At 41.8% G+C, this 18,326-nt stretch overlaps 2 protein-coding genes across 6 annotated transcripts in view; one reads left to right on the top strand and one right to left on the bottom strand.

Moving 5' to 3' along the window:
- Positions 1–465: 465 nt before the first annotated feature.
- Positions 466–12,485, bottom strand: lsm14aa (LSM14A mRNA processing body assembly factor a). 5 transcript variants are annotated; one of them, XM_008411898.2, is made up of 11 exons: positions 12,150–12,485; positions 10,137–10,300; positions 9,652–9,811; positions 6,501–6,575; positions 5,486–5,698; positions 4,574–4,648; positions 3,193–3,381; positions 2,865–3,030; positions 2,264–2,302; positions 1,803–2,046; positions 466–1,549 (listed from the first exon to the last, which is right to left on the bottom strand). In XM_008411898.2, exons 1-11 carry the CDS (start codon positions 12,268–12,270, stop codon positions 1,526–1,528), a joined length of 1,470 nt encoding a protein of 489 aa, XP_008410120.1. In that variant the 5' UTR covers positions 12,271–12,485; the 3' UTR covers positions 466–1,525. The 5 variants fall into 5 exon arrangements, with proteins under 5 accessions (XP_008410120.1, XP_008410121.1, XP_017160730.1 ...); XM_008411899.2 differs by having other exon boundaries at positions 3,193–3,378; XM_017305241.1 differs by lacking the exon at positions 4,574–4,648 and having other exon boundaries at positions 12,150–12,484.
- A 594-nt stretch (positions 12,486–13,079) lies between these two features.
- LOC103466384 (transcription initiation factor TFIID subunit 4-like) overlaps positions 13,080–18,326 on the top strand; it is a 12,254-nt gene continuing 7,007 nt past the window's right edge. Inside the window, exons 1-6 of the mRNA XM_008411904.2 lie at positions 13,080–14,344; positions 15,921–16,081; positions 16,206–16,289; positions 16,551–16,721; positions 16,791–16,913; positions 17,257–17,346. Of these exons, the coding sequence (XP_008410126.1) occupies positions 13,348–14,344; positions 15,921–16,081; positions 16,206–16,289; positions 16,551–16,721; positions 16,791–16,913; positions 17,257–17,346 (1,626 nt within the window). The 5' untranslated portion in view covers positions 13,080–13,347. The remainder of the gene's footprint in view (positions 14,345–15,920; positions 16,082–16,205; positions 16,290–16,550; positions 16,722–16,790; positions 16,914–17,256; positions 17,347–18,326) is intronic.

The following is an 18,326-nucleotide window of genomic DNA, read 5'->3' as shown; positions in this document are numbered from 1 at the left end:
TAAACTTCAAACTTAAAAAGAACCCGTGTTCATTTTTAACTAAATTACTTCATATATTAGGTAAACTACACAAAATATATTTATAATGCATTACCGTGTTAAATGCAGTAAATGCTAAAAGAAATCTAAATTACACATATTTTTCAACAATATTCAATTTACCATTAGCAAGATTTCTGAACCATTAAAATGAAGAAACAAGAACCAAACATTTCTGCAAACTTAGTGTCTTTATTTCAGTTTTTTTATTTTACAATGCATCATTTAAAAGCTCACTTTTTTTTTCTTCAGTTGTGGATCCAGGCTGGAACCAGAGCCTGCCACTGAACATACCAGAACAAAAACTGTTTCTATGCAAATCCAAACTGACATCAAGTTAGGAACCTCAACGTCTCAAACAGTTCCTTTCCCGTTTCCTGAGCACAGTTTAAAGGTGGCTCTGCATTTCGGATCGTGGGAAGTCTTTTTTTTTTTCCTGGAGAAACTATGGGGTTTGCTGTCCGAATTGAAAGCAGTCAAAAGACACAACCACCTGTAATTTACCGAAATGTTCTGATCGGTTCTTTAAATGTCGGCTATTCTGATCCGAGCGAGCAGCGGAGACAAAAAATAAACAAAACAAAAAGAGAAAAACACGACTGACATCGTTTACAGGTTCTGATCATGCCTGAACCAAAAGCAGGAATATTGCTGACCGACATTGCTACAGTGCGCAGCTCCGTCTATCTGTGTGACATCACTTCCTGCCGGCCGGCGTGCAGCGCTTTCGGGTTTAGTGGCTTCATGAAGACTGTAACGAGACTGGCCGGCCGGCCAACTGGCTCCAGGTAGGAAGAGTTAAAGCGCAGGAGGAAAATCTGTAGCTTCCTGTTCATCTCTGAATCACAAAAAAAACATTTAGGTTTGTAATTCAGTGGTTTGAAAGATCCATTTCTCACCAATTCAATATATCATAATACTAATAATCTGGACTTCATGGTGAGGAAATCTGCTCCTGATGGTGCAGTTTGTATCATTGGATTTAATAAATTCAGAGATGAACAGAAGCAAAATGAGGTTCCTGCAGTAAAAAAATTAAATAAAAAATCTAAATAAAATTTAGAAAAAGGAACAATCTGTGGTGAATCTGTGCGAACTGGGAGTTAGAAATGACCACACAGCAACCAGTGAAACCAGTGACGTTAGACAGGTGGACGAGAGAACGCCATAGTAGGAAAATAAATCCATGTTATAGAGAGCCTGCAGCGCCCTCTGTAGGAGGAACCCTGATAAAGCTACGAGAGCGTCCACAGCTGAGGAACTAGAACATTTAGAGGGAATCGCGTTCTCTAATAAAATGCATCATTATCATGGTGGTCTGAGACAGACGGAACGTTAAGCTGCATTCAGAGTCTACTCCAGTGCTGGTGACAGAAACGACGAGGAGACGACGATCTTCGGGAGTTTAGTGGACAGGAGAACCAAAGCTAGCTGTTTTCCCACGGAGGAAGTTCCAGCGTGGCGGAGCCGCCTCCTCCTGTCGACACTACGCCGCCACTTTGTTGTCCTTCTGTAAGTAAGGGTGTAAAAAAACAAACAAAAATCAAATAAATGTTAAATAATATTTTGTCTATGCTGCAACTGACTGAATTCAAAGCTCAAACAAACAGAAGCTGTAAAACAAGATGGCGGCTCTGGGTGCTCTGATATCACTCTGAACTAACAACAACAAGCCTATTGTTAGAAAATATCCTAGTTTTACACAAATTAAATCTTTAAAAATAAACAAAACAAATCAATTTAGCCTCAGGCTACAGACTCACCCTGTATGGTAAGTTGGCGAATTCGCGCCCCGCCTGGTTGCCTCGGTATCCACCCCTGAAGCCGCCGCCGCCACCGCCGCCGCCCTGTGGGGGCCCGAAGGATCCCCGGCTGGCCGAGCGACCTCTGCCCCCTCTGAAGCCCATCCCCCCGCGGCCCCGGTAACCTCCGCGGCCGCGGCGCAGAGGGATGCCGAAGGTCTCTGCGTTCATCCTCCTCTCCTCCGCCCAGGTCTGCCGGCGCTCCCTGCAGGAGGAGAAGAGAAAAGCTCAGAGCGCCGCGGAAACAGCCAACAAATCCAGTTTAATCTGGTTAGAGTCTAATCGGGTTTAATCCCCTTAGAAGAACAAAAAGCTGCTGATAGAACTGTAAACATCTGCTGACAGAAGCGCTGACGATGTTCTGATCAGAGCTCCGATCGCACTCAGAAAGACTCCAGAATCAGTTTGAGTCAGAAACTCACCGAGGGAAACCTGAAGCTCCAGATTTATCTCCAGCTTTCCTAAAAACACCAAAAGACCAGGATCAGAGCGGGAAAACAAGGAAACATGGAAGCTGTTCACAGGATTCACTCATCTGCTGCTCAATGACACAAATATTCCTGATCTGACTGATCCCAATCAGTTCCTGCTTAGTTAAAGGAATTTCATCAGTTCTTTAAGCGATTCTTTTCTGATTTTCAGATTTTTCTGATTCATTTATTTATAAGTGTTCAGATCTGTTTCAGAAATCAGTTCACATGTTTGGATCTCAGAAATCAGTTCACGGGTTCAGATCAGTTTACATGTTCAAATCTGTTCAAGAATATGTTCATGTTCAAGATCAGTTAACACATTCGGATCGGTTCGGGATTCAGTTTACATGATCAGATCTCAGAATCAGTTCACATGTTTGGATCAGTTGGGAATCAGTTCACGTGTTCAGATCAGTTCAGGAATCAGTTTATATGTTCAGATCAGTTCAGGAATCAGTTTATATGTTCAGATCAGTTCAGGAATCAGTTCACATGCTGCGTTGTGCATCGTTTTCCGGTCTGCCTCCAGGATACAGAACCAGCTCCGTACCTCATGTCGTCACAGGAGATGTTGTCGAAGAACGACTTGGACTTGTCGTAGTAGCAGTTTGGGCCCAGCGGGTCTCTCTCGTCTTCATTGTTGCCTTCACTGTTCTGGGTTTCCACTCCAGAGTCTCCCTTATCCTCCCCATTCAGCGCTTTCTCCGACTTCTCATCTGAGAGACAAAAGAATCACAGTTTAGCTGCAAAAACTAAAACCTACAAGTTGTTTCTATTTCCTTTAATTAAAGAAATGTGTTCAGTTTTACATCTGCTGGAGGAGATGCATCCCAGTGATGCTTCCCTCAGATTTCCCAGTATAACCAGTTAACGCCAACCTTTCAGCTTCAGCTTGCTCTGGAACTCCTTCTCGATCTCCTCCTTGTTGAACTGGGCGTTGGCGCTCTCGAAGTCAAAGTCCTTCTCGAACTTCATGGGTCCGTCTCGGCGCACGTTGAAGCGGCCCCTGCCGTGATGGCCGCCCCCGCGGCCGCGCCGGTTCGCCGTGCCACCGCCGCCGCCACCTGCTGGAGAGGGAGAGAAGTGTCAGCCGAGAGGAAGAAGAGAAACGGAACAAACGGAGGAGATGCAGAGATGGAGCCGTAGAACAGGGGGTGAGGATGAAGAGCTGCAGGAGTTAGGATGCATTCACACCAGCCCTGCTTAATCCACTTTAATCCAACTCTGGATTAGAAGGTTTCAAAGTGGGGGTCTCAAAAGATTGGAGAGAAGGGGGAAAAAAATAACAAAACTGAATCCCATAATTTTTATTTGAAATTTATTTGTTATTCAATCATGTTGTTTTTTTATATATAAAATGTAAGTAAAAATAATTTAGATATTTCTGATGCTTATTTTCAAATTGGCTGCCAGTCAAATTCATCTTTGCTCTTCCAGCCAGCGTAGCAAGCAAGAAATGGAAAAGTTTCTGACAAGAGAAAGACCAAAGGCAAACACAAACATACAAACTGTTGGAACAAAATAAAATTTAATGTGATATCAAATTTAATCACATCAAAAATATGTAAATGTTGCACATTTTCCTAAAATTGGGCTGTGATAAAAACTGTAATTTCTGGAAATTAAGTCATAATATATTACATGTAAATAAAATTTTCCACCACAGAACTCATGGTCATCTGGGATGATCACGTAAAAACTATTGAAAACGAAAAAAACAAAATCTAAAAGTTGATGTTTCTTGAAGAGGTTTGAATGCATATGTGAACCGGAAAAGAAAGTGGACTACGGCGCAGGGCATTCTGGGTAAAAACAACCAAAACAAACACACGAGTCTAAAGAAATGACTCGTCATCTTTTACCAAAGACGAGAGAGAAATCCTACAAATACTGAAATCTGATGCCACTCCGTTTCTGTTTACATTTCATGAAGAAGGAAGTTGCGCTCAGTGTCTTCTAAGGTTTTCATGTTGTTTCCTTCAGTGCAGCGCCCCCACAGGTGAGGAGGGGAACTGGTTTTTCAAAATGTTTGGATCGTGTGACAGTGCAGTGTGAAAGAACTGCAGCAGTTGAAAATGTAATAAATATTGCAATTTTGGTCTCCAATCTAACCGAGTCTACCGGACTGTCAGGCGTGAAAACACCCTTAGTGACAGAATGATGGAGGAGATGCAGAGTCTCCATCATCCCTGTGGAGATGAAGTCGAATAGAAAGATGGAGGGCATGCAGGATGGCTGCAGAGGGGAGCAGGCTTTGACCTGTGGAGCGTTTACTGGGCTCCCTGCCTTCTCCTCGCGCCTTATCGCCCTCAGCTCTGCTCTGGACGTCTGATCCTGGAACAGCAACACAGTTTGAGTCTCCACACAGTGACCAGGGAGCAGCTGCTTCACTAAACTCCGCCCTGAAACTCTGAATTCTGCAGCGCAGCGGGAACGTGGCGGCAGCGATCTGAGATCAGGAAGCGTCTCTGTTGCTGTTCTGAAGTTTAAAGGGGCAGTATAATCTAAAATGGACTTTCTTGAGCTTTACATCATCAAAAACGTACTTTGAGCTTTGTCTTGATTCTTTAATGTATGCTGGAGAAATCCTGTAATCTCCATGGCGACCATTCAGCTGTGGAAAACGCCTGAGAGGACCTAGCCCCGCCTATGAGACAAAGCTTCCAAGTTTCCACCTCACAGAGGAGCCTTCAACTCAGCTCCTTCAGACTAGCCAGCAGCAATTAGCAAACACCTGGTGAGCTCATTATAGGAGCTACTTCTCAATGCAACGCTGGTAAAAACGTTGCTAAAGGGTTAACAGGAGGAGTGATGTGATGATGACTTCCTGAAGGTGGAGTTTCACAAAGAGCAGGAGTTTTTAAAGAGACAGAGGCCCAATTTCAAGGCGTCAAATTTCTTTTAAGTTGTATTTTATATATTCAGCATTTCACTGTTACTTGATTGTGCTACAAATGTGGATGGAAAATACATAATACTGCCCCTTTAATCTGTTTTCATAACCAAATATGAGCAGCAGTCTCTAGCTTTCTGTCCAACAGACCCAAACTGTTTTGTTTACGTTTGTTTTCAAGGTTCAGCTTGGATCCCTGAGCTTGTTTTTATTTAGCAGATTGATTCTGGCAGTATCATCAGTATCTATGTTCATCTTCAGAGACTGAAGGCTCTCACCTCTCAGATTGTCCACCCCGTCCTGCTGCTGCTGGGCCTTATGGCTGCTCTGAGACGGACCCGCTGGCGCGGCGCGGCCGTGTGCCGGGCTTCTCCGTCCCAGACCGGGGGCCGGAGCTGTGGCGGTGGACGCCGGGCCAGACGGGCCGCTCTGGCTCACCTGATTCAGGGTGGGACTCTTCCTGAGAGCTTCCAGACTGGGACTGCTGCAGCCTGAGGAGAACCGACAAATTAAAGATTGATTCGTAACTCCAGAGACCGGATCGACCTGCTGGCTAAACAGAACAACACTGAAAAAACATAAAATCTTAAGCATTTTGTCCAGTTTCTAGAGAAAATATCTTCTTACGCTTGAAAAAAGACTGAACTAACTTGCATGTAATTTTTAATCAAGATATAGAAGATTGTTTTAAGTCAATAATTCCTTAATATTGATTAAAAATACTAGTTCCATTGGCAGGTTATTTCAATAACACATTTCCCCGTGTAATAAGTGAAATATGGAACCAGCACTTTTTAAATCAGTATTAAGGAATTATTGACTTAAAACAAGCTCCTATATTTTGATGAAAAGTTACTTGTAAGTTAGTTTTGCCTCATTTAAAGAGTACCAAAATATTCACAGTAGAAACTAAATGGTAAGATTTGGTGATTTTACAGTGCAAGAAAAACATAAAATTAGATATTTGTGTATTTCAGTCATTTTCTCAAACTTGGAGAACAACTGATCCTGGAAGTAAAGAGTTATGGAGTTTGTTAGCTTCCTGTCTGCAGTTTGTTTCAGCTGAATTTCTGCAGGAAGAAAAGGAGAAGCGGTGAGAGTGAAAAGTCAGAAGCAGGTTAATCTTTGCTGCAGCAGGAAAACACCAGCAGAGTGTTTGTGGGTCAACATGAGCAGGACAGGAAAACACCCGAGGACAGGAAGGGCCTCCATGTTTTAAAATGAACCATCACCCCCTGACACACACAACACCGGTGGTACCGATCCGAGAGTCCACTTCCTGCTGGTCTTTACCTTCAGTTAAAGTCCCGACAGAGCGCAAGTCAGAACCGCTCAGACTGGAGTTCATAAAGACGACTGTGGGCCGCCCTGTGTGGGAGAACAGCAACAGAACTGAGACCTGGAAACACTCTCTGCTCCTGACTGATGGACCAACATCTGCAGAACATCTGGGGCGTATCGATACCAGAACACCAACCGACCACACACACTGAGAGCTGGAGCTGAGTCGACCCGAACCCAGTTAGTGCCTGAACAGAACTGATGACACATCCATCTGATGTTGCATGTCTAATTATTACACTTTGACCTGGAGGTTAGGAGGAAACTCTCCCAGCCACCAAGATCTTCTGCTTTACACACAGATACCAGTTTGGGTCCAGCTGATACCGGGACTAAAAAATTATTCTGAGTTTGGAGCCGAGACTCAGAAAGCTGCAGATGAACTGAACCAACTGGACGCAAAGTAAAAGGTGATGTTACAGGAATGTCCTACAGGGGGCGCACCAAGAGAACGTTCTCAAGCTTCAATTAAAATAAATAAATAAATAAAATATTCTGGATCTTTTTATAGTAAAAAATAGAACCGGATCAACAACAGAAAGTACGATGGAGTATTAGGGCCAGAAAAAAAAATTACAAGAATTAAGTCATAATATTGCAAAAAAAAATGGTCATAATATGAGTTGTGCAAACGTTAAGTAATAATATGAGAATAAAGTCGTAGTAAAAGATAAGTCGCAATAGGAGAAAAAAGTACGAGAAAGTTCTAAAAATACAAGAAAAAAGTCCTAAAGATACGAGAATGTACCAGGGTTTCCCCCAGTGTATTATAGGCCTGGCGGCCCACCATGCTTTACTAGCGCCACCGCCAGACTAAGACTTTGTTTATTTATTTTTTTTAGGAAAATAAAATTTAAAAAATCGCCTTTTTATTAAGCCAGATTGCAAGTGTTTCTGTTGCTACGAGTGTTTCACTATCAGAGCAAATTTATTCCTAAAAGATATGTTTGTAGAAAATATGTTTATAGTTTATGCATTTAAAGCCGGACTAATCACACCGCTGGGCCTCTGCGCGTTGCCTCGCGCGCTGCAGCAGCTGGATGTCTAAAGTTTACCTCAGCGCGGATCTCGCTCCTCTTTTCACCCGAACTGGGCACAGGCTGACCGCTATGGATATTTACATAAACCCCCTTTGAGGAATTATGATTAGTTATGAGGAGTTATTGATTAAGGTAAGAGTTTAAACGCACCGCGTTAGCTCTGATTGCGCAGCTCTACATGAACCGCAGGAATAACTTGTAGACGCGCTTTCAGTGGCGCTTTGAGAAGCGGTGAGAATGATGTATATTTGTGAACAAAACATTATGCGGCGTTTGCATCTCAACACGCTGCCCAGCGTTTGGCCCTGTGTTCCCTGTAAAGTTTAGGTCTGTGTTCCCGGTTAGCCGGTGCGTTAGTGGTTAACGACCCAATGCTAATCACTCATTGTGCAAGTTTAACCCGGTGAGGAGCTTTCGCGCTCTCCTCGCAGTCATGCATCACGCTGATTTTATATTATTTTATTATTATTACTAGTATTATTTTTCCGGTTACACTAAGCACCAAACCGTATCAAATGTTTTGCTCACTTAGTCAGACAGAGTTAATGTGCGCGGCCACCAAACATCTGAAAAACTCGTCCAGACACTTGACCAACCAAAATAGTTCCTGTGTCCCCTTGTTAAAAACTCAACAGACACGAAATGAAAGAGCTACTAAAACCACATTAGCAGCATTGAATTAAATCTCCCATTTGTTGCTCCTCTCTGTAGTGCAGCGGATTACCACATCATGCAGGGCCGGTCCAAGGGTGTATGAGGCCTGGAGCAGAATATGATTTAGGGGCTCCTTTTGTTGCTAAAAACATCAGCACCTCTAACAGCTTCTGTGTTAGATTAAGTGAAATCTAGGTCAGGGGGATAAAAAAGCAATAAATTATAACTGCAGTTTACTAATTTGTATTTGTGAACAAACGGAGCTGAAACGCAAAGATTAAACTCACAGCATCAGATTGTAGCTGTGCACAAACCAATCTGACTATTGAACTTCTACAAAATAAACTTGCCAGCTCCTTAAAATCTAACATATAAATGTTAAATAATTTAAAGTCTTTTAATTTATATATGCTGCAACCATTATGTCAAATTTAGCAGCAATGATACTCTCAATAAACAAATGCTACATTTATATATCGGTGGTCAATGTTAAAATTTTAGCATTTATGGGGCCCCTGAAGCTCTGGGGGGCCTGATGGAGCCGCTGACTTAATTTGGATTTAACAGAAGTAGACATAATTTATATTTATTTTAATTGTATTTTTTGATTAGTTGCTTTTAAGACTAGTTGTGGGTTTATATAGCAGTTCACTGACGATGTTTTCCCATAACATATAATTACCCAGTGATATTTTTACTTTGATTGTCTACTTAACATCTTTCAATACAAAAACAGGGTGGACCGCCTCGGCGCCCTGACCACCGGGCCTAGCAAGTTTTCTTGGGGAAACCCTGTATACTCATAATATTACGAGAACAAAATAATAGGAGAAAATAAAAATCATACTGATGTGAGAATAAAATCAGTGATGTGACTTTAATCTGTAAAATAAGAATAAAGTTGTAATAATACGAGAAAAGAAGTCGTATAAAAATAAAGTCAAAATAACAGGAGAATAAAATCATAATATTACCAAAATAAAGTTGTGATATTAGTAATTTTTTAACAACTTCTACAGGAAAAACTATAAAAAATGAAAATGAGGAATGTTGAAAGTTTCATATTGCTTTTAAAAAATAAGACGTACTTGATCAGTATCAAATTCTCATCATCATCATCATTAGCAGGACTTTGAATCGATTGTGCAACATGTCTGCTTTGAAGAAATCATCACAGACTAAATGAGTTTATCTATCGGACCTTTGCTCCCATTAAATCAACTTTCTCCTGAATCTGAAATCATCACAACGTGTCGAGGAAGCGGCGAAGGCCTCACACTGACGCCTCTGACCCGACGCCTCCTCACTTCCTGTGGCATGAAGAACGTGATCCAGAACCACTCACAGACTCTGAACCCTTGGATATCATGCCGCCCTGAAGCAGAACCTCCCCACCGCCCCCGACTTACCCACACCGACGGGTCCAAACTGGGGCGAGACCAGTGGGCTGGTGCTGAACTGGTTGTAGGCGGGAGCCGGAGCTCTGTTGAAAAGGCCGTAGGAGCCAGAGGACTGGAAGGGAGTCGGAGCCGAGGCTGATGCTGAGGAGGAGCTGGTGCTGATGGAGGACTGCAGAAGAAGAAACGCACAGGGTCAGGAGGTCATGAAACTGGGTCAGAACCAGGGTTAGAGTTGTTTTTGGTTTTTCATCATAGTTTAGTTTTATTTCATTGTGACATTTTGTCTTCATAAAGGAAACATGTGGGACTCTTTTCTGGACCAATAATTACTTATTTTCTACTTTTTGTTATTAAATTGTTGCATGTTTAATTTATTGCCAAGCAGGACAAAAAAATAATTAACTATAAAATTATTGCATTATTAATTAGAACAAAAAGCCTCAGAGAATTTGAGTAAAATCCAGTGACACACAGCGACATAAGAACAGAAATACCTGGACGATGGCCGGGTCCTGGGGGAGCGAGCAGGTCGGTTTGGGCGGCTCACACACCGTCAGGTCCTTGATGTCGCTGCCCCTGAAGATGATGTACTCAAAGATGTCGTCTCGCGGAGGAATGGGCCGGTCCGTCGGGCGATCCTCGGTACCAAAGGAGCGGACTGAGACAAAGAAAACTCAGTGTCTGAATCACAGTTTGACAGTTTGGAGGTGTGGTAAAGAAAAACAACAAAAAAAAAACCAACTCCACATTCAGGCTGAAATGTTAAACAGGAAAAGTTGCAAACAAAATATCATTCTCATTAGTAACTAAAAAGTTGTTTTTATAAGGTGTTTTGATTTGATTTAAAGTAGAACCATAAACATGTAGGTCGCCATTGTTGTTATGTGTGTTTTTGGGGTTATAGGTCGGGTTAGAGGTTAGGCTAATAGGTTAGCGTTTTCCATGTTTACATAAATAACTGAGGTTCAAAATGTTCCAATCTGAAACTTGCAAAAAACAAACAAAAGAAGCACAGCAGCATTTTGCATCCCCAAAACCTCTGTTTCCCTTTGGATGCGGGAAAAAAAACAGTTAAAGATTTTTACATTTTGGGAAAAAAAGTGAGGCCTAATGTTGAGATAAAGATGAAAAAAAGAACTTCCAGCATAGCTAAACATGGCAAATTAAAAGCCTTTCTATCTACTTTCAGAAAAGACTTTTATTATGAAAAACCACGCTGGGCACAAACACAGCAACAAACTGGGATTTTTCTCAACAAGCTCCAGACACTTAAACATAAGAGATTTATGGATTAACATCAGCAGATGTCACTCATCTTTAACAATGTAAGTCAGAAACATGTCTGGAGTTATTGTTTTTACTGGAGTTAAATTCTGTTGTGCCTCTCAGATGATTTTAAGTTTCATTAACAGAATGAAACATCACTTAAATCATATTCTGGTATAAGTTTCACTTTCTTGTTTCTGCCTTAACAAGCAGAAAAAGCCGCATTTCACTAAAATCTCTCGACTCAAACTGATTATGTGTGAACCCCGATTTACAGCTAAATCGGGGTTCACACAGTGGGTCAGTCTGGTGACAGGCTGGATTTTGTCCTATTTTGAGTTTATAAACCTCAGAAGTCAGAGGATGTCCTTCCTGCACAACAATCCATCTGAAGATGCTCCAAAATCAGATGTTTGCTTCTGCTTCCACAATTTCAAAGTCGTTTAAAATCCAGATCAGTTTACCCAAAACTGATTAGTTGACCCAAATGAAATTAAAAAATACCCTGTAAACAGCAAGAACTATTAAAACTAATCAGCACCTTGCTTTGAAACCATTTTATTATTAGAAATTTGATGACTGAATTAATTTTTAATAATTTTGCTAGTTTTTAAAATGATCATTTGAGTTTACATTAATTATTCCGTGTAATTTCCCTTTATAGTCAATTAGATGCCAGGTCCAGAGTTATCTGGATCTCTGTTTATTTCTTCAGGGGCATGATGAAGTTAGTGTCTGATTCACTTTTTCTGAATCAGCACTTCAACGTATTTTAAGAACTCTGTCCTGCTGAAGAGCTAAGACTTTGCTAAAAATCCAAAAATATTAGAACTATTAACATCTAATTCTGGAAAATACTGCATGGTGCCGCAGTACCATGCTCATTATGACATAAGTTTGTCATAATGAAAATAAGACAGGTTTATTTACATTATGAACTAAAGGTCAAAAAGGGACTGTAGTTGAACAGTTTTGTTTGGATATATAAAATAAAGGCTTCTAAATGAAAAAATACGTTGAAAAATGTGTCATTAGCGTTCAGACTAGAGCTAATATTTAATAGTTAATATGCCATAAAAAAACAACAGCATACACCTTTAAACTGAAAGGCTATCAACAGCAAGCTAACTTCAGTCGCAGCAGTTAGCTAGCTTAAGTTTCCGTTAAACACCCACACACCGCCTCCACTTCACCTTTAGCCTCGAGGAAGCTCTTACCTTGAGCCCAGGTGAAACTCTTACCTTTAGCAAGGGCCACGGTGGAGTTCTCGGTGTCGATGGTGTACAGGATCCCCTCATAGCGAATCTCGGCCTTGGAGATCAGGCTGATCTTACTACCCAGATAAGGCGTCCCGCCGCTCATGATGGCTCCCGCTTCTCGGCTCTGGGAACAGGAATAAGAAGGGGCCGATGCCTCCGAGCCGCGCGGTCAGCAGAGAGGGGTTCTAGGGCGACTCTCCCGGTGTGTTTCGATTCGATTCCTTCTGACGCTGACGCCGCTTTGCAGCTACAACATGGCCGCCTCCACCTCCATTGGCACAACTCTGAGCGCGGGGGATAACGGGATTTGGAGTATCGCGTGACTTCGTGGCGCCGTGAATCATAGATCTATGATGAATAGAAATGTATTGAGTTTTTTTCTTTTTACCGAACATACGCATTATGAAAAGCGAGTAAAAACCAGGAGCGTATAATAAAACAATACAGTGGCTCATTCATCTGCTAACTGTTAATTATCTACAAAAGACTAGAAACAAACCGTTTAAGTTGAGTTTTTGATCTTATATTAGGCCTATTAAAAATAAACGTCACATAATAATCTATGAAAAAAACTGACAATGCATAAGAATAGTATAAAATAAAGGACAACAGTTTAAAAACATTTTAAGGAACGCAACACCTTGTGAAAATGCATATGTCTTAAGGGCAATTTGTTATAAATTGACGATAGCCCTAAGTATCCTATACATTTATCACAAATAATTTTAGCGTACTGACAGTTATAAACAATAATATATTGTATTATGCAGTATGGTAACTGAACAGTACTATTTTTTCAATGTTATAAACTTCTTACCGTACGGTTTTACTTATTTTTAAAATTATTATGTCTTTAACATTACTTTTTTTACTTTGTGTGAATTTGTGTGTTTCCAACTGCTTTTAGATTGCTGGTGTGACACACCGAAATTTCTACACTGTGGAAAAATAAACGATATTTTCTCTATCTATATATTGGGATATCTTCGGTTTTATTTTCGACTCTAAATAATTAAAAAGGTGTAATTTTGTTGCTTTGGAACTGCTTTTCCCACAGTTCTCAAAACATTTGGTACATCTAGATCTTTGATCCATCTAGATCTTTGCTCCGAATGCAGCCGGATCCTCGGCGCATGCGTACATTCTAAAAAACGATTTGCACAACAGCGAAGCATCAAAGATGGCGGGAGCCCCCGACCCGCTGGAGGACATGCTGTCCACCGAGGTGGACGAGAAGGCGGTCAGCGACCTGGTGGGCTCCCTGGAGTCCCAACTGGGCGACAGAAACCTCCCCGCGGCTTCTGATCCAGACGGGAAGCGGGACGTGGCGGCGGCCAGCCGCCTCTCAGGGAAAGCGGGGTCTTCGGAGCCTCAACAAGGGCACCAAACCGCGGGGTCGACCCGGGAACCGGGCGCCAACCAGCCTCTGTCCGGGCAAACCGTTTCCTCCTCTGTTACCGCCGGGGCAATAAGAAACACCGGAACCGGTTTGCAAGCGGCAGTAGCGCCCTCTTTGACCGCTTTACCCGTACCGGTAACTCTGAGCAGCCAGCCCGCTGCTAGCTTCCCCCGGGCTGCTGTCCTGGCTCCCAGCCCGGTGGAGGCGATCCGGACCTCTTCCCCCAGCTTACAGCCCCTAAACGGCAGCACCGGAGCCGGGAAAGTGGAAGGCTCACCCGGTGCCCCTCCACCCGGCGCGACCCTGGCTTCACAACCCGGACTCCCTGCTCCTCAATCCCCGGCGGGCTCCCCTGCTGTGACCCTACAGGGGCTCCCCAGCCCCGTGATCAGCACCGCCCAGAACGGTTTGGACCCGAAGGGTTCAGCCTCCCTATCAGCCGCTCAGGTCCTGAACCACAACAACCCTCTAATGCACACCAAGATGCTGGTGACCAGCACCCCGGCTCCGGCTGCGGCTGCAGCCCAGGCCTCCATCATCCAGACCCAGACCGGAGCCAGCACACCGCTCGCAGCAGCCAAGCCTGCCATCAACGGGGTGGCTCAGACCGGGGTGAGGCCGCCCGGTGCTGCTGTTGGGGCGGCCACCTCCATCCAGCCGCAGAGACCCCAGCTGGTGACCGCCACAACCCGGCCGGCGGCCCCGCAGACCGCCCTGGCTGTCCGGCCTCAGCAGCAGACAACCATCCAGCTGCCGCCCGGCTTCACCATCCCTCCAGGTGAGAACACACACCTGCTTATGATCGGTCCTGTGATGGTGGCTCCTGGTTCTGGAGGGACCAAACGCTCTGACTCAGCTGCACTGCAAAACACTTCTTCTTATCAAGTAGAACAGTTTTAAGTAAATAAGTCCTTAATATTGGTTGAAAAAGTACTTGACCCACTGACAGATGGAACATTTTTCTATAAGTGAAAAAATCTGAAAGTGGAACAAGGGCTGAAACGATTAATGGGGATAAAACAATTTTTGAAATATTTGCCAACTAATTTAGTAATTGATTAATAGTTAAGAAAGACTTTATGGAGTACACAGACTCTGGAGCATCTGGAGTCTTTAGTTTCAACCAGAACAACATATTCAGAGAAGTAATTAAGCCAAAACTGTACAAAATATAAAGAACATATAAGAACAACTTCTGTCCACTGTCTGTAAATATATTTCACACATGTTTACATAGTTCAGCTTCTCCTGGTTAAATTCTGTAAAATAATAATAATAAAATACTATTTAATAACTTTTGGTTTACAATTATTAATCTATTAATAAAAAAATAACCAACAGCTCAGTCTTGCACTGTACTGATGTGAAGTCGGGCAGTAAAGACTCTTCATGTTGATGTTGGAAGTATTTTAACTGCAGATGCATCTTTTGCTACAAATGATCAAACATATGCTAAAGAAATGCTTTGTTGCTGCATTTGAAGTAATGTTTATTTTCTTATATAAGAAAGGAATTGAATTATTTTAATATACTTATAAAATCTTACACAAGATGTAAGTGGCTAAATGAAAAATTTGCAGAATATGCCGATTTTTTTTTTTTTTATCCAATTAGTCGTCAGAACAATCGATTGCTAAATTCAAAGTTAGTTGAAGCCCTAAGTTCATTATTTATGGTACCATTTTTAAAATGAATTTCTAGGAAATGAAAAGTTGCTTGTAAGTTAGTTTTGTTTTATTTCACAGGAACTAAAATATTTGCACTAGAAACTAGACCAGAAATACTATTTTTGTGTTTTTGCAGTGTAGTAATAATCGGAAAACAAAACATGATTAAAAGAAGAATTTTTTTCCACAGAATTTGAACGAGGTGAAGCTAAAACTAAGCCACTTTAGTTTTGGGTGGAACATATTTACAAAGTTTTATTTTTTATTTCATCTTAAATGCAAAATGTGTATTTTTTGTGCAGTTTTTGTTTAATTGCTGCTCTGACTGCTGTTCTTTCAGCAAATAGCCTTTTTTGAGTTTGTATACTCCAGTTAACAATTAATCGATTACAAAATTACTTGAATATTTCAATAAGGGATTCATCATGATTAATCTGATTAACTGTTTCAGTTCTAATAATTTCATCTCAAACTGGAAATTCTTTGAATTCTCGTAAATTTTTCCCAGATTTTCAGGTTTGATCTGCCTGAAGTTTTTCATGTTTCAGCGCAAAAACAAACTGTAAATATTTGATCTCATTTGTTCTCAATTCTCCAGTTGGTTCTGATTTCCATCCAGCTCAGCTGTTCCATTTCATTCAGTCTGTAGAACCTCTTTAATCACTTGCATTGATTCTTCTCCTGCAGGAATGGTTCTGGTCCGGACCGAGACGGGTCAGCTGGTCTTGGTTCCTCAGCAGGCTCTGGCCCAGGCCCAGGCCAAGCTGCAGCAGAGTCAGACGGTGGTCACCCAGAGACCCGCAACACCGCTGGCAACATCGACTATCCGGGTCAGCACCGCCACCACGGTGAGTTTGAGACCATCAGAACTTGACTAAGATCTTCTTCATAAATTCTGGAGTTAATCTGTAATTTCAGTAAAATCAGAATTAGGTGATTTTTATTCTGAAACAAACCATAAATCGTCTGCAGGTGCCCGGAGCCCCCCAGCCGGTCCGGCTGGCTGCACCCGCTCCCACCAGAATAGTCCAGTCTCCTTCCACCACCTCTGTTCAGGTAAGTTCTCCTGCTGAGAGGTGGAACAGGTGAAGACACAGAACATAGCCCGACATAAAACAGACTAGGATAGGAAGCAATTAATAAACTTACCATTAATTGTTGATTAATGTTCTATTAGATTTAAATGAGTTTCAGTCCTTGGTTCTTGGTTCCATTGGATTTAGTTAGGACTTTGACTGGGCCATTCTAACACATGAATATGCTTTGAGCCATGTAGTTTGATTGGTTGGATCTAATCATGCCTCTCTGTTCCTGAAGCCCCTCGCAGTTCCTGCTGCCGGAGCCGTGAAGATGCCGCCGCCTCAGAAAACCTCCACGGTCATCACGGCGGGGGTGACGCCCGCCGCCAAGCCCGCACCGCTACCCGGCGGCGGCGCCACACCCCCTCCCGCTGCCCCGCCTGTCGCCAGGGTCACTGTGGTGTCGCAGGTCGGCTCCCGTCATTTTCAAACGTTTCCCGCTGTTGCAACGTTTTTCACACGTATTTGTGACCAACAGGAAATGCAGGAAAACGTGAAGAAATGCAAGAACTTCTTGTCCACGCTCATCAAGCTGGCGTCGCATAACTCCCCGTCCCCCGATACGTCCAAGAATGTGAAGACCCTCGTTCAGGACCTGCTTGTAAGCTGCTAAGATCCTTTTCCTGATGCTTCCTACTCCGTCGTACAACTGACAGAAGGGATGATTGAAATAATAAACACTACTTGTAATTCCTTCTTGAGAAAAGAAAGCGAGAAAAAAAATGGTTTAAAAAAAATCAGATTTTATTTTTAGCCATGTTGCCCAGCTCTGCTGCAGCCAGATGCTCCTCAGGTCCAGTTTCATGGCGTCCTCTTTTATCCTCTTGCTTTTTGTTCCTGTGACTTCATTTCCTAAAACTTGAACATGTCCGTCTGTTACATCCCTGAACACTTTGTCTTTGTGCCGTTATATTTCACGTCTTTGTGCTCTAACATCTTTTCAGGACGCAAAGATCGAACCCGAGGAGTTCACGTCTCGGCTGCAGGCTGAGCTGAAGTCCTCCCCACAGCCCTACCTCATCCCCTTCCTCAAGGTACCTGTCCTGAAAAAATACATATTTCTGCTATTACAGCTGCATTTGCAAATAAGGTTTACTGATTCTAATTGCTGCGGTATATGAACTCTGTTTTTTACTGTTATTAATCCTAATGTTTTTTAAGAATTATAAAATGTTAACAATGGTATTAACTAGATCTTAATGACTATACATGTCAATAACTACATTTATTAAACATATAAAATTAGATAAATTAAAATACTGCTACCTACAGTAATTTCATGTTAATAAAGGTGTTATTTATGTTAATAACTGTTATCAGATTTTAATTGTTTATCAGACTGTAACTAAGGTTATTAGAGGTTAATAACCATAACCATAGTTGTTTGCAAAGGAGTGAATAGGGCTATAATGATTAATCGTTACGAATCGATTATTGAAGTGATCGTTAGTTAATTTAGTAATCCATTCATTGCTAACTGGAGTATACAGACTCTACAAAAGGCAATTTGATGAAAGAACAACACACTCAAAAAAGTAATTAAGCCCAAACTGTACGAAAATATAAAAACAATAAGATTGAAATAAAAAATATGTCTGTAAATATGTCGCACCAAGTTTTAGATTCACCCCGTTCAAAAAAACAGGGTGAATCTAAAACTAATAAACAGACATCAAAAAGTAACTTTTGATATTCGTTTATTAACAGATTATATTTTTTAGCTGCAGATTCATCCTTTGCTACAAACGATGAAACCCTAAATCTACCTGTTATTGCATTTTATGCAATAACATGTTTCTTATTCTAAACTGACTGTAATTATGTTTATTTTAATGCACTTCTAATTTTGTAGAAAAAATGCCTTTTTTCATCTGATTAACTGTAACAATAAACGACTAATCAAGTAATCATTAGTTGCATCTTTAGTACAAAGTCTTCCATTGCACACACACACACACACACACACACACACACACACACACACACACACACACACACACACACACACACACAC

This window comes from Poecilia reticulata, linkage group LG6 (genome assembly GCF_000633615.1).
Source record: "Poecilia reticulata strain Guanapo linkage group LG6, Guppy_female_1.0+MT, whole genome shotgun sequence".
Classification (NCBI taxonomy): Eukaryota; Metazoa; Chordata; class Actinopteri; order Cyprinodontiformes; family Poeciliidae; genus Poecilia; species Poecilia reticulata.
This window is presented reverse-complemented; position numbering and strand designations above follow the sequence as displayed.

Excerpts from the sequence above, each read along its gene's own strand:
- lsm14aa (XM_008411898.2), bottom strand. The coding sequence starts at position 12,270 with ATGAGCGGCGGGACGCCTTATCTGGGTAGTAAGATCAGCCTGATCTCC. Across the intron at positions 4,649-5,485 it reads CGGGGTGGACAATCTGAGAG|GATCAGACGTCCAGAGCAGA; the intron begins GTGAGAGCCTTC and ends TTGCTGTTCCAG. Across the intron at positions 2,303-2,864 it reads ATCTCCTGTGACGACATGAG|GAAAGCTGGAGATAAATCTG; the intron begins GTACGGAGCTGG and ends TGGTGTTTTTAG.